The sequence below is a fragment of the Nipponia nippon genome, unplaced genomic scaffold (assembly GCF_047370975.1).
Source record: "Nipponia nippon isolate SJK-2023a ecotype South Korea unplaced genomic scaffold, ASM4737097v1 scaffold_3, whole genome shotgun sequence".
NCBI lineage: Eukaryota > Metazoa > Chordata > Aves > Pelecaniformes > Threskiornithidae > Nipponia > Nipponia nippon.
The window spans coordinates 25,590,571-25,605,905 of NW_028262347.1; the positions used below are offsets into that span (position 1 = coordinate 25,590,571).

The window sequence follows — 15,335 nt, forward strand, 5'->3', positions numbered from 1 at the left end:
ACAGAGTGTGGCAATTTTAACCTCTTCATTATACTTGCTTTTCTTCCTTTTACAATCCAGTCACTTCTCTAAAAGGTTATTCATTTCAAACTAGAAAAAGACAGGGACATAACATGTTGCGTAAAAAGCCTCAGCTGGACATGCTGTGTTTTACTTTGTTTACTGTCTGAAAATATCTTCCTCCAGTAATCTGAATACAGTTTCACTTCTGTCATTTTAATTTCATCTGTTCTAATGTTTGAAAAGCCAGTGATTTGTTTCACAGTTAATTTTTTTCTAAACACCCCAGCTATGTAGGCTAGTTCTTGCTCCTGAACTCCTGAAGCAGGCTCCCCAGTGATGCCCTGTAGCAGGGCGTCAGCCTCCAGGTTTGCAGTAACAGTTCCTCCTGGCGCACTGAACATGGGGTCTTTCTGCCCCATGGGGACATCCCCTAGTGACACTGCTCATAACTCATGTCCACATTTCTGTGTGTATCTGTCTGTCACACATGCACAGGTTGTTGGTTTTCGGCTTTGTTACAAAGTAGGTAGAACAGCTGCTGGTCAGGTGTTTGGACCTCTGTAAAGTTATGAAGTTCAGGTAAATGCAGTTCTAGGAAGGAGGTTCCCTCTCCTGCTGTTAAGCATTACTCTTTAAGAAGGTGGCTTGATTCTGTTTTTGTCTGAGAATGTGTTGTACATAATCCTGACTTTTGAGTACCCATTATTCCATGAAGTATTGATACTAATTTGCAGAATTCTAAGGAAAAACTACCTACAGCTCCATTAAGTACTAAAAATACACTTAAACCCAGTCATAGATCTATACAAAAAAGTGTAATTTCAGATTGTGCTGGTGGTTCTCTCTGTAGTAACTGATAGCAACCACCGATAACGATAAGGAAAAGGGTTTAAGAGATTGCGAATGTAAACAAACAGGGCAAGTTCTGTATTTCTTTATTTTGTTGAGACTCTTTTTTTTCCCCCCACATAGTTTTCTGGAGTTTTTTTGTTTGTCTCTGTGGTGGAGAGACTTTAAAATGCCTCACTTTCAACAAAAAGATGAAGTGTAAGACTGATTTTGACATGAATATCTTTTGATAAATTGTTCCTTCAAAATAAGAGAATACATTTGAAATATGTTTGAAAAAAATAAAATCAACAGCATTATAATCTCTGTCTTGTTATAGGGGTAAGGTTAAAAATGAACAAAGAGACATAGCCCAGCTCTTCCACAAGCTGATCTTCAAAACCATAGAGTGGCTGAAGAAATCTGAGAAAGCTGGGCATTCTGTGCATTTCCAGAATTAGTGTCTGCTAGCTTCCTTTTTGATGGCTGAGTTTGTCTGAACCGTGTGGTTATACAGAGTTGTTGACATGAAAATGTGAGTGATGTGGGTGCCTATCAGGTTATTTCATTCAACAAAACTGATTAATTTGAAAAAAGTTTTTATTTCAGTGCCAGGTATCTGTAGGTTCAGTTTACAAGAAAAGGAGAAGAGGGAGCTCTCATTAAATACAGTGATAATTGCAAAGGAGTTAGAGGTGTGTGACTAACCAACAGCTCCCTCTGTGCTTGTGCATGAAGGCAAATATGGTTCTTGGGAATATAAGCGGGGAAATACCAAGCAGTAACAGAGGTGGTATTGCTGCTGGGCCTAGAGCAGATGACATGGCGTAGCGGCTGAGCCCTCTGTCAGGGCCCTGAGGGGACCACCGGCCCTGGCTGTCCCTGCCCAGCCTGCCCAGAGCCTCCCCACCCTGCCCACAGCCCATGACCCCCTTTCAGCCTCCCAGGGCCATCATCCCCTGCCCCAGTAACGCCGCAGCAGGACTGGTCTCCAGCTTCCCCCAGCAATGGGCCCTGCCGAGCCAGGCCCACCTGCAGGCCCACATCCCAGCCTGGCCTTGGCCTGTGGCCAGGGAGGTGCCCAGTGCCTGGGGCTGGGGCTGCCCCGGTGCCCCCAGCTGCCTTGCTCCTGGCTGGGCCCTGGCTTCCAGGCCCTGCCCTGCTACCCCAGGGATAACTGAAAATCTTTAAACCAAAATACAGTCACTTTCTAAAATACCTACTATAAATGAAGGCAAAACTATGGGTGCAATGCACAAACAGTGAGGTGAAATTCTGTCGTGTATGTCATGCTGGAGGACAGACTGGCTGGTTGCAATAGTTCCTTCTGGTCTGAAAATCTGAATTTCTGAAAGTGATGGGCTAGATTGTTTGTTGTGTTTATTTATATTTAGCTCTCTCTCCTTGGTACAGCCCACTTAAGTGGAAAGCTGGCACTCAGTTTTAGTTGCCTGACAGTGTCTTTCAAATGCTTATCCTATAAAACTGCCTTCGCTTAACTAATGTATTAATTAAACTGGAATACCTGTGTTTAATTTCTCTCAGCTGTAGACTTCTGCTGTGGTTCTGGAGACATCAGTTCAGCATTTGAGGCCTGATGGCAGTTTTGCGGAGAGAGCTGTTACACTTGTTCCTTTTGCTTGTGCACGCTGTGGCAGAGGATGTTCAGTCACCATACACTGCATACACATAGCACAGCATAATCCTGTTTCAAAAAAACCCAAATACTTAAAATAATGAAATATTTTCAGAGCATTATGCAGATAATAATCACAGCTTCTATCCTTACTTTCCAAAAATATCAATCTTTTACAGAGAGTCAATAATCTTCTGTCAATAGCAGCTGAAGTCACTGGACTTCGAGGTGGAGTGGTATGCAGGTACAGCACCAGCGAATATATGAATGAAGTTGATATCAGCTGTCAAAATTTTACTACAAAAAGGATCATTCCTGAAGTTGTAGCCAAAGCAATAAATCTAGGTCACAGTTAGCTGAGCAGTCAGCAACTGAGATAAAGACCGTCCATCATCTATCAGACAAGTTCCTTGCCTGTCCTTAGATCCTTGCATAATTTTACAGATCTAAGAAATTATATTCTAGTTCAAAAGAAGTCAGTTGGCCAGGTATCCTGCAGTCCTTGGAGACAAGAGTTTCAGAGGCCCATGCTAATTCAGTTCCCTTAAGTTTCAAGTGTTCAACAGATTCACAAGCTCTTCTCGTCACCTTTTATGGCCTTTCCAGCTCTTCATTTAAGGCTGGGAACATCTCAGTTTTGTTTCAGTGATTGCTTTTCCCTCTCCCAGCTGTTGCATTCCTTTCTTTATCTTTACAGTCACTTTTTCCTCAGCTCTCCTTATTGCTTTCTATTCTGTCTAGAGAGACTTAAAACATGTGATGACAGATTCTCTTCTTATTGCTTTATTATTTTTTTAATAATTGTACTTGATGAGAAGTATCTGATGTTGTTCCAGCTGCACGCTGCTTGGCCTACACGGTACTGTATCGAGTGAGCCAGCAACCTGGAGATGGGTATGAACACAGATGCAAAAGATGCAGAAATTAAACTATAAAATCAGCCTGAAGGTTCTGGTACTTACCATCTTTAACTAGAACTGGCCAGATTATGTGTTCATCTTTCCAGCTGTGTGATTATTGTGGCGCTCCTTATGCAAAGAGTACTTTTATAAATAAAAGTCCTTTTTTCCCAGCTTCTTGGAATACAGGACTTTTTTTCTCACACAGTAGACGGAGCAGTTTGGTCAGTACCCTGGTATCAAGTATTTTCCCTACCAGAACCTAATTTGCTTGCTTTCCATTCTTTATAAAGCAACAGCCCAAAATACATTGTATTGCAGGAAACTGCAGAGAGATGTGTTTGTGGCTTTTTTTTTTTCCCTTCCTTTTGGCAGGAAGGGGAAAGAATGCTAAGTTTTATACTGTAAATATTTCTGGGAAAAAAAATGGGATTTATTTCTTCAGCACAACTGAAAGCTAATTTAAACAGTGGTACATGTGTTACACAAATCTAGAATGGAATTCAACAATTAAGAAGTCCTTTCTTATTCAGGTTAGCCAATACACATTTGCAATGTGCAGTTACAGAGAAAAGAAATCTGAGCCTCAGGAACTGATGCAACTCGAAGGATACACTGTGGATTATACAGCTCCTCACACAGGTACTTTCCATGATTTTGAAGTACAGTATCTTTGTGTAAAACAGCTGATTCAGTTTGTTCATTTTGATCTAGTATCCAGAAAACCCAGGGTTCTTCTTTTCAGCATCTGAAGTTTTTGCAATTATTCCACTAGGATTTTCTTGTGTGAAAAATCATGCTTTTAGAAAGAAGCTTGTTTTAAGAAGAACGAACAATAAACTTAACACTAAGGTTGCCTGAAACATTGTAAGACCACGTATGATACAAGGAAAAAATTATGAATTCTAGTCAGTCTTTCCCTTTTCTCTCTATTTTTGATGATGGAGTCATGTGGCAGTGTGCTGTGAAGTATATTCAGAAATGACTTAGAAAAGGTGAATGGTGACAGTGCTTGCTAAGACAAATTACTCCGAGTTACGAATTTAAGAGACTTCTAAGATATTGAAGATTGATCTTTGGAAACATTGGCTCGATGTTGAGAATAATTGAGAAGGCAGACAATGCTCAGAAAGTGTTTGGAAAGCCAAAACAATGTTGTCATAAAAAAATCCCCGGTGCAGCCACATTTGACTGGTGTGTGCTGCACTGGTTATGCGCTCTCAGAACAAAACACTGGAATGAGAAAAAGGTACCAAGGAAGGAGCAGCAACACTGCTGCTGCTGCTAAGAGATACGGAGCTGCCTCTGTTCAAGAAGAGATAAAGTTGATCGGGACTTCCAGCTAAGAAAATGGTGCCTACAAGGAGGATATGTTAGAGAAATGCAAAATAGCATATGACACAGAGAAGATGAATATGAAATAAATTGGAATTGAACTGGAAATGGAATTATGGCAATGTTTACTCCTATGACTTCTATATTTTTTCTATTTATATTTTACTTCCATGTATTACCATTTGATCCTTATAGCTTTAGATTTTATCATATTTCTAGGTCATAAATACCTATAAAATGTTTTGGCACCCACCCTCCCTCCCCACACATACACACAAAGGAAAACCAATAATGTGATAAACATTGATGGTGATTTAGAAGTAACTTGTATTTATTAAGATTACCTTCCTGTTTCCTGCTTCAGGTCTTCAGGGTGGTCGAATGTTTTTCAATGCTGTTAAAGAAGGCGATACCGTGATATTTGCCAGTGACGATGAGCAGGATAGAATACTCTGGGTTCAAGCCATGTACAGAGCCACAGGTCAATCGTATAAGCCTATTCCTGCAAGTCAAGCTCAGAAGATGAATCCTAAAGCAGGAAATGTCAACACAGGTATATCCCCACTTTGTAAGTTGGCTTTCTTTTTCTTTTGTGGCTTTGGTTTTGGTTTTAGTTGGTAAAATATGTAGCAGCTCCCTCAATGAAGTTTAATTAAGCAGAACTGATTCACTAGGGAAATGTGCCTAGCAGTTTGTTGTTAGCCAGAAGCTCTTTAACTCAGATTATGATTACCAGCAAGGGAAATCCTGACTTGCAGGTCATTATTTTTATTATAATCCATGAAAATACAGCAATTAGCTTCATATTCATTACAGTTGACCCACATATTGCCATGGAGATGGTGTTTGGTTTACATTATATTTTTCAGTAGCCAGCCAGTGTAGTGATGAATAGAAAAGCATCAATCTATTCTCAGAATTTTATAGATTTAGGTCAGCTTTATCATACATTGTATATATTAGTTATCTAAAAATTGCTATGCAGACAGTACATTGTGAGCTAAAAGGCACTAGATGGGCTGCTGTATTTTTGCACCTCTCAGTAATATTAAACTACATATAAAAAATTTTCAAAAAATATCAGGTTTAAGTTTTCCTCATCCTTCTTTGAGGAAAATATTGTTTCAGAGAAAATCAAGGTAGATAGCATATATTAACCATATCTTGAAATTTTCATATAATCTGTTTGAAAGTGTTCTGTCATGTAGGTATCTGCACGTAGGAAGCATGTATGATTTTTTTTTTTTTTTTTTTTTTTTTTTGTTCTGGAGGCTGAGTGCAATCCAAGGATTTTTGTAATAGCCATCAAATTTTTACAATGTCATATGACTATATACAATAATCCTTCTTTGTTATCATGTATCTGTATATGTAGAGTGATAGAAGGGAGATATATGCTTTAAACTCAACTTGGCTTAATGTCTGAAGTCTACAGCAGGTTGACCCAAAACCATTCTCTTCCATCAGTCCTGCTATCACTCGGTCTCACGGCCTTCCATTCATCCTGTAGTCTTTGATCGTTTTGCTATTAGAAGACATTAAAATGAGCTTGTTAAACTCAGTAATAGTTATCTAAAATCCTGACTGGGCTGTCAAGAACATTGAAAAAACATAATTTAATCTCACAAAAGCAATGACATCTGTTGAATTTTTAATCTAAAGCAATTTGGAAGGGTGAATTAACCATTCATCCTGGGGGATGTTAAGGTGAAGCATTTTGTAGGATATAAGTAACACTGCAAAAGCAAAGGTGGGACAACAGCCAAGGAGTGCTTCTGCTCACCTCCTCCCGATTACATGGATCTGGGCTGGGTTCTGGGAGTTCACTGTGTGCCCCTCCTAATGTTTCTGCTTCATGTGCATCAGTTAGAAGGTAGTGACCATAGTCAGTAGTAGCCAAGGAATTGCTCTTCTTCTTGGACACAGGGTTTACATGGAAGTGAAAGCAACTAGAAAATGCTGACCAATGGGCAGGGAAAGTTACAAAAAGAAAAAGGTACAAAGAACAATTGCAAGTTTGGATATACTGAAATTATGTTTTCAGAGATAAAATTACTGATAGTGGTAAAGAATTAAAAACAAGATTGACACATCTTGATGTTATCTTAGACAGTTAGGGTGACTACAATTCTTAGGCGGAAACCATAGGAAAAATAAGGTTTATTTTAAAGACAGTTTAAGGGAAGCTCAGAAGCTTCAAAATATAATGTATTTTTTTGTCATGCTTATGTATCAGCTTGCACAAACCGATATGACTGAACTGTATATAAATCAAAAATCCATGGTTAAATTATTATTTGCCTTTGGTTTTAATACACTTCAATGTTGCCATTTTGTAATTAATTCATAGAATTCTTTGCAATAGAGCAACTTGTGAAATTTAACTTAATGTGAGGTTTGGTCTTAAAAGAATCAATGTTTGACTGATTCCTCCAATACCTCCAGTTCTGCCTACATGAGGAAAATTTTATTATTCTGTCCTTTGCACTTGAGGTAGAAATGGGCATAATCAAATTAATCAGTTTTTAAGAAACTGCAAGAACTAGGGTTTACAGATATAACCTTAAATAATTTTCTAAGACTCCTGCTTCATTTACATATACTGTGCTGATTTTCTTGGGGCACAATTTTACTTCTGAGAAGAACCTATAGCTGACCTTTTGTCAGATGTAAATATGTTCAGTTTCCCAAGAAGTTCATTTTGTGTCCCCGTCCCCCCGTCCCCCCCCGAGAAAAATGTTTGCATGAAGTTATAAGTATTTTATTTTTAATCAAGGTATAACACCAAGTACTTGAGAGCTAGTGTGTATATATAAAGTGAAATTCATTTCCATTCTTTTCTTCTTTACTAGGATACATTCTTAGTATTAGGAAATACAGTTATGACCAGAGAATTTGTCAACTACTTTTTAATGTATCTTATTTTTCAATTAGTATATCATGTAAGCATTTCAAGCCAATACAAGATCACATTGTTTTAGTTTTTAAAGTGTATCATACAACGCCCTCTCCACATACAGAAAGCAGAAAGCCAACTAGGCCTTTGCAAAGCAAATGTAGTTTAATAATATTCAAGCCTTGAAAGTCTCTCCCCATCTTCCTCATCCTCTGGGAAGATAAGAAATGCACCTCACTCATCCTAGTAAAATGTTCAAGAAGTACTTTCAATAGCTTGAAAAAATTTAAATATCTTTATAAACTGCTGGATATAGAGAAAAATCAACTTAAGACGACATGTTTCAATGTTTTTATATATTGTGTTTCTAAAATATCTTCTATAATCCTGAAATTCTCTTGGTAGATAAGAAAAGCAACTGAGAGTTGTCATTAAAGAAATTAAAACATCAGATGATGATTAATATTCCACATACATAGCTGTATTAAGGTTAATTTTTTGCTAGTAATAAATACTAACATTTCCATTTTCCGTTGCCTTGTAGACAAAATTCTGCCTTCCAACATTAATGTTACATTATTAGCTGAAAATGACAACTTGTCAAAGTGCACACATTTCATTAAACATTTAACATTTTTAATCAAGTGCTATGCGTAAATGACAATAAATAATACTTTGTTTTCACAGCCTCTGCTGTTTTCTATATTCTCAAGCTCCAAACTCTTTAAGAGTTTTTGGAAGCTGTGGTAGAATTATTCCTGTGATCTGTACCATGAACTCCTTTTGTAGAAAAGAAAGGAGTAGAAAGGAAGGAGTAAGAGACTCCTTTTGTATAAAAAAGGCCATATTTTTTACAGTTATTGGTGCTTTGTTCCACATAGGATAAATCCTCATACAAAAGAGTGCTTAAAATGACATGAACAAGATCCAGCCACCTCAGAGCTGGGTCAAAACAAACACATCAGGAACTCCTGAAAAGAAACTAGACATGTGATTATAATAAGACACCCAGGGTCTGGCTGATCTTTACAGCAATTATCACAAATGCAGAAAATGGAAATGTTGCTCTTGCATGTGCACAGCAGCAGCACTCCAAAAGGCCAACCTGCAGATCTCTAACGGATCTGAATGTGCAGTCTCTTCTTGTGGATGCTGTATGGCACTTGAGGATCATTCACGTAATTTATAAGGAACTTGATATTGTATACTACCAATGAGGCAAATACACATTTAAGTGTGGCACTGGAATCAAACTACTCTTGTACCAGTCAAAAATTACTACTAGCCAGTTTCTTCATTTCTGAGTAAACCAACTTGTTATTGCACTTTTGTAGTATTAGGTGGCTCCAAAGCACAAGTGAAGACAGGCTGATGCCAGCAGCGATCAAGAAAAAGATGCTCTTCCGTTCCCCTGTTCTGAATAAGCATGCTGTAATGCAAAGAACAGAGTATTTAAGGATGCATGATTGTAGAAAAGCCAGAAGTTTCCCAAGGACATGAATGTTTCAGGGAAAACGCCAATTAAAAATACATTCATCTCAGGCACATAAAGGTGCAGGAGGCGATCCCTTTCTTAATGAGCAACGTATTAGGAGATCTATTCATACAGTTAGAAAGGCTGCTGAAGTGATTACCACTGTTAATAACTTGGTCGTAACAAAGGAGTAGGATTGTCATGTCTTAATGAAGTGACATAAAGCCAAACATCATTCTGGTTCTACACCACCATGAGTTCAGAGATGGTCTCTTTTTGAAAATATCTGCAGATAAGAAAGGAGAGAGACAAATACTGGAAAACCAAGTGAGGTTAGGAATCATTTGATCTGAGATGTATAGTTTTCCTCATCTCTCTTTTGGAAAGATGTCACTTACCAAAACAGCTCACAAAAGGCAAATACTCTGAGATTTTGCAAAGACCAATTATAACAGTTGTCATAAAAATGCTGTTTAGAGTCCATGTACAAAACATCAAATCCTATTTATTGAGTAGAAAGGGAGTAGCAAAGGGAGTCAAATACATAGGCCATACATTGGTATTACAAGACATCAATCCAATGACAGCAAAGTTGAAGACATTTTCAGCTGAAACCTCCATCTGACCAAACAAGCATCACAGAGGAAGCTTGTGTGGACATTTAAATCGTCCAAGTGGAGCAGTCAGTGTTGTGTAATCAAGAAGAAAGTGCAGGCAATTTGCCAAAGGAAGCAATGCTTTGGGATTAGTCATGAAAATATAACATTAACATTTTCAATCTATTTGGATATACCGATGATAAGCACTATAAAATTTCTCTCCCTATCATACTTTAATGGTATGGAAATAAATAGTTCATTTCATGTTTCTTTTAAATGTTATTTGTATCACTCTCAGTCTTTGAACTGGCTACAGCACAGACACTGTGGGAAAACCAGAATATGATTAATATTAAGGTGCTGGTGTCATAATAGACACACACAAGAAATACCACTGCTTAACCTTATAGTGGCATTGCTCAGTCTTGGAATAATTGGGAATGTTCTTGTAAAACAGTTCTTTTAAAATAGTTCTGAGGTGTTTGTATGTTCAATTAATTAAATATTTTAGGAACAAACAGAAATAAAAGATATTTTTTCATTGGACATAGTATGCTCAGCAGGTTTGGCAGCCTTATATCCATCATACACTTTGCCACCTGGGAGAGTGGAGTAACTCCACCCTCCCTACGTGTTCCCCCATTCCCCTTCATGTCCCATTCCTGCTTGCCTCCAACTACCCCCATCTCCCTTTTAGAAAGAAAAGCTTAACGCTGGCCTCCACCACCTTAGGCAATCAGTAAGTCACCTGTATGCTCTCTCCCATGCTACTAAGAAACGTGCAAAAACTAACTAGTATCCTCTTCATATCTGTCCTTTGGTAAAATACTGGCAGTCCATCAGTGTGCTATCCCCAGCCTGACAGTCGGGCCGTATGGGCCAGCTGCTTTCTCATGTTCTGCCACTTTGTCTTCTGTTATTTCTTTGTCTGATATTTAAGCGATAAGGTTCTGGGGGCATAGATTGTCTCTTTGGCCCATGTTTCTAAGCATGTAGCACTTTGGAGTCCTGGTCAATGATCAGGAGTCGAAATGTTCCCGATGTAAGCTATCACTATCTGTATAGAGTGGCACTTGAGGGAATGTAATGCATGTCTTGCCACTGTCTTTTGCAAAGAGCATGTGCACCTTCATCTTCATCCAACCAGTTCCAGCCTCTTCTGTATCAGAGTCATAGTTCCTACCCTACTACTCCCAGCCTCTAAATCTTTTTAATCCCTACAATACTAGATATTTTGTCTCTACCTACTCTTCTTTCCTGCCTGCCTGAGTTAGTTCAAATTGCTTCCACAATGCTTAAACTCAAGCAGGGATGTCACTGAGAGCCACAAAAGAGCACTTTACAAGGCCGGTTCCTGTAGTTCACCCTAGCACAGAATAAATGCTACAGAAAACATGTGTTTGCTTCTGGGCTGGAATGGGGCAGAGATGATGCCTAGTGATTTGGTTATCACTAGGAACCACTCGAGCATGTGCCATAAACATGGAATTCTTGGTAGTCTTAATTCACTCCACTATACTGAATCACTGAAGATGTGATGATTTTTATAGCCTTTGCAGCTGGGCTAAAATTAGAAGTTTCTTGCAAAGACGGCAAAAAGCATATGCAGATGAATATCCTTGTCTAAAAGAACACCCAAAGAATTTGCTAAAACTCCTGCAATAGCTTTTGTAAGTTTTTTACCATGGTTTTAAAATATATATATTTGTCCTGGCTTGATCCAAAAAAAAAAGGATAGTTTTTTGGCTAACAGTTTCCAAAAGATTAAATAAATACACAACCTGAAAGAGACAGCGTAACATGGAAATAGCAGCCAAAACAATATGTTTGAGTTAGAGGCAACTTGAAAGCAGGACAAGAAATTCCATTAAGAAGGGAAGAAAATTAATTGTGAAGAAGCAGGAGAAGTATTACTGCTTCAAAGTTATCCCCAAATATCTTCCCAGTATTTCCCAAGATTGAGAAAGTGTAGAGAATCAAACAGAATTGTATTTTTTCCTAACCGTATGTCACAATATAGCAGTCTTTATGTCTTTTGCATTTGCACGTAGCTTGAACAGGACATCTAAAGCTGATTTGTGTAGGAATTTGAAAAATACAATCACTCTAACAATTTTTAGAAGTAGGATGTTAAATGATTTTTAAATCACAGTTATATAATATTTGTGAATTCCTCATAATTTTTGATCAAGGTCTTTTTTTTAAAATCCATTTTGTTTCAAAAACATTTACCAGTTATCTTGTATGTATAACATAACAGTAAAATAAAATGTAATGTATTACCCTAGATCTATTTTTCTATTATTTCCTGCTTGCCTACAGCTGGCAAAGGTAAGTTTTTAACTGTTTTTCTGTTGTTAGAAGATAATCGGTAGCAGATCTTCTGTTACTATTTGACAATGTTATTTGTACTGTTTGATTCACTTAAAAAGATGGTGAACAGTCATGGATCTTTCTGTAGAATTAGATCTAGGAAGTATGTCTGGTTTTAAATAATATTCTTGCTTATTTTGCCCAAATTGTGTAATAGTAGATTCTGCTTTCACAAGCTGCGTTGTATTCAATAGGCCACCTTACGCATTGTGATCATCTAGATTACTCTATCAGAATGCTGAATCTGTTTCCTTTGCAACATCCAGTCTCCTGGTTTCAAAATACTTAATTACTTATCAGTACTTACACAGATTTTCTTTTAAAGAAGGAGAATCTTTTATATTTGTGTAGTTAACCAGAGGAAAAAAAAATCAAGCTGGTTAAATTAAGAAAGATTCAGCTGTGTCTAATTTGTACCTGATACCAATGGCAGAAAGAAATATTAATCCTTCTTCTTTTCTGTAATCTGTCTTATTTTAAATAATGACTCAATAAATCAGATATCCCTATAAGAAGGAAAACTTACAAGAAATGTAGAAACCAGTCACACATTAAACAAATCGGGTGTGGAAAACTTTTATCTGTGTATGGATCATTTTGGAAACTATAGATAACTTCACATTGTAGTTTAGTACTTTCAGTTATGTAGTTGTGTTGATAGCAGTTGTTTATCTTTGAATTCACGTGTTTAAAAACATTTAAGAGAAAGCATTTCATGTACCTATGTCAAAAATATGAGCTAAGTTTGTTATTAATGATAGGCTAGTCTAATGCTCATGGAAACATTGTTAATCTATGTAATCACATATGCTACTGATCCTTAAGCCATTAAAAATATGTGCCGCTGTTTCTCTGGGATGATGGTCTCATACCTTACACCATCGATGTATTGTCATACTGTTTATTTGCTACATCCACCTTGGTGAAATCTGTCACATGGATGTGACTCTTGCTTTGACAATGCAAAGCCAAGTGATATGAATTAGTTTCTGCATCTTTCCAGGATGTGATGCTGCAGATCTTTCAGCTTGAATTAAATAATTCTCCCATCCACAAATACAGCTGAAAGTTGGACTTGACATGGATCAATATGATCTGGGGCTAAATTTCTAAATGTGACTGATTATGTTAGCATCATGCCCACAGATCAATATTGAGTTTTATTATGAACCTGACTCTATAATTGGGTTTAATCAATAAACTTTTGTCTCCTTTTCTTTAGAAATTTTAGGTTTGTACTATGCAGGTTTTCAAAATTGCATTTAGGATACGCTTAGATCTATACTTTTCCAGTAATGAATATAAAAAGACCTAGGTTTGAATTTAAAGGAACAAAGAGCTAAGACCCTATTGAAAGGGGAAGTCAGTTTTTAAGTTGATAGGACTGTTCACCCCAGTACAGTCTATAGAATCCAAGACAGCTAATGTGCTAATACGTAACTAGTCCTTTTGGGCACTGTAAGGCTTTTTCTGTCCATACTTGATAGATAATTCACATTGAGGACTTTGTCAAAACATAGCATTAATGAAAGCAATCACTAGAGCTTCTCTTTTGATAAACCCGCGGGGTTTAAAGGCGTTGAAAGATGCAGTCTGTGAAGAACAATAAATTTGGGCCTTTGATTGAAGTGCCATTTGGGATGGTATGTTTTCTCTATGTATTTACACAAAAATGCTGCTCCCTTTTTCACTACTCTGCTGGAAGGTTGAAGGAGCTCTTTGCCATTACTACATTAAGGTTTGTCTCATTAAAAGCTGAGTACAAAAAGAAGGCTGGAAATGACCTAGCTCAAGCCAGTGTGTTCATTTCTGCTCCAGTTTGCCATTTGAGAAGTAGGCTTCAAGCCATGATGAATATTTCTATGAGTAGTACTTTGATCTGCAGTAAAGATGCTCTTTCTTATCTGAAGAAATAAATGCATAAACCTTTTCTTTTTGCAATGGAGGAAAGGGTATTTATTTGGCTATTTTGCTAAAATTAGAAAGAGCACCACACAAAACCAGGAAATCATAGAACACATTTTTTTCATACTCATAACATTGTTTTGTAAATTGTAACATTTGAAGAGCTCTACTAGAAAACCATGCTTTAAGGATTATTTTCATGTGCTATGTTGTATTTTCAGGTAGCTTTTCTAAATTGTTTTGTTTAATGTGTCAGTGTCTAGAAAATACATTTTTTTTCACTGTTACACGCCATAGATTGGTATGATAGAAAAATAATTCAATAATACTATTTTCAGATTAAAAAACAGTATTCTATAATGTCACCTGTAAGCACCTACTTATGTAACTTGTTTCTTTGAAATATTTTCAAGATAGTGTATATATTGAGACTTATATACCATGTGTACACTTGCGTTTGTAAATCTGCACACATGCTCATCTATTTTGTTCTGCACATTTTTCTTTTGTATGAACAGATACAGACCGTGGTCAGAAACATGGCATGGATGAGTTTATTTCTGCTAATCCCTGCAAATTTGACCATGCTTCCCTCTTTAGACTGCTTCAGAGGCAGACCTTGGATCACAGATTGAATGACTCCTATTCTTGTTTGGTGAGTACTGGCTGGAAGATAGATATAAAGAAGTGAGAAATAGTTGTTACAAAGTAGTCCTTTCTTCCTAGTTCATTCAATAGCTGCAGTTGTAGTTGGAATAAAGGGTCCAATCAATTGGTTTCAAATTTGAAAATTATACACTTGCAAGCTGCTACTGTGCCACTCAATAGCAAGCAAAGAGACCCAAACTGTCTCTGATTTTATCAGCTGAAATTTGTCATGTCCTCTATGGAGGTTTGAATAAAAACAGAAGGTTTTGATAATGGTAAGAGCTCCTGTGGTAGGATTTACTGACACCTGTACAGGCATTTTAAGGTACAAGGGCAGTCGCCTCATGTCAGACGTTTTCACCTATCTTGTAATTCTTCATTCCACTGTGGTGTGAAGAAGGAAAAGCGCCAAAAGAAAGAAAGCAGAACCACAGGCAATATAGATATAGGTCATATATGTATTACATGCATTGCAAAAAACAAATGGGAGTATAATTATTAAACAAAAACAAGTAAAGTGTGATCTCAGCATCAAAATGAATGTTTTTCACATTCAAAGACAGCTATAAAAGGTAAGATATTGGCATAGCATGCTTCCATATTTGAAGGTGCAGTTTCCCTTTCCTACATAACACTTTCTGTTCTATGCCTTGTGGGGCTAGGAGCTGAGGATGGGGCTGCTTCTGGTTTTGTTTTCAGTAGGAAAAACCAACAATCTTGTGGAAGTCCGTCAGATTAT

General features: G+C 37.3%; 1 protein-coding gene across 13 annotated transcripts in view; it reads left to right on the forward strand.

Annotated features, from left to right (window-relative positions):
• The window catches only part of CADPS2 (calcium dependent secretion activator 2), a 324,205-nt gene that overhangs the window by 201,024 nt on the left and 107,846 nt on the right, over positions 1-15,335 (forward strand). For 12 of the 13 annotated variants that reach the window (XR_015706229.1, XM_087764100.1, XM_087764101.1 and 9 more), the window contains exons 10-12: positions 3,900-4,008; positions 5,066-5,269; positions 14,467-14,603. Coding sequence is in view for 12 of the 13 variants with exons in the window: in XM_087764100.1 (XP_087620226.1) it covers positions 3,900-4,008; positions 5,066-5,269; positions 14,467-14,603 (450 nt within the window). In the remaining variant the exon portion in view is untranslated. The remainder of the gene's footprint in view (positions 1-3,899; positions 4,009-5,065; positions 5,270-14,466; positions 14,604-15,335) is intronic. The other variant, XM_087764102.1, reaches the window with a different exon arrangement.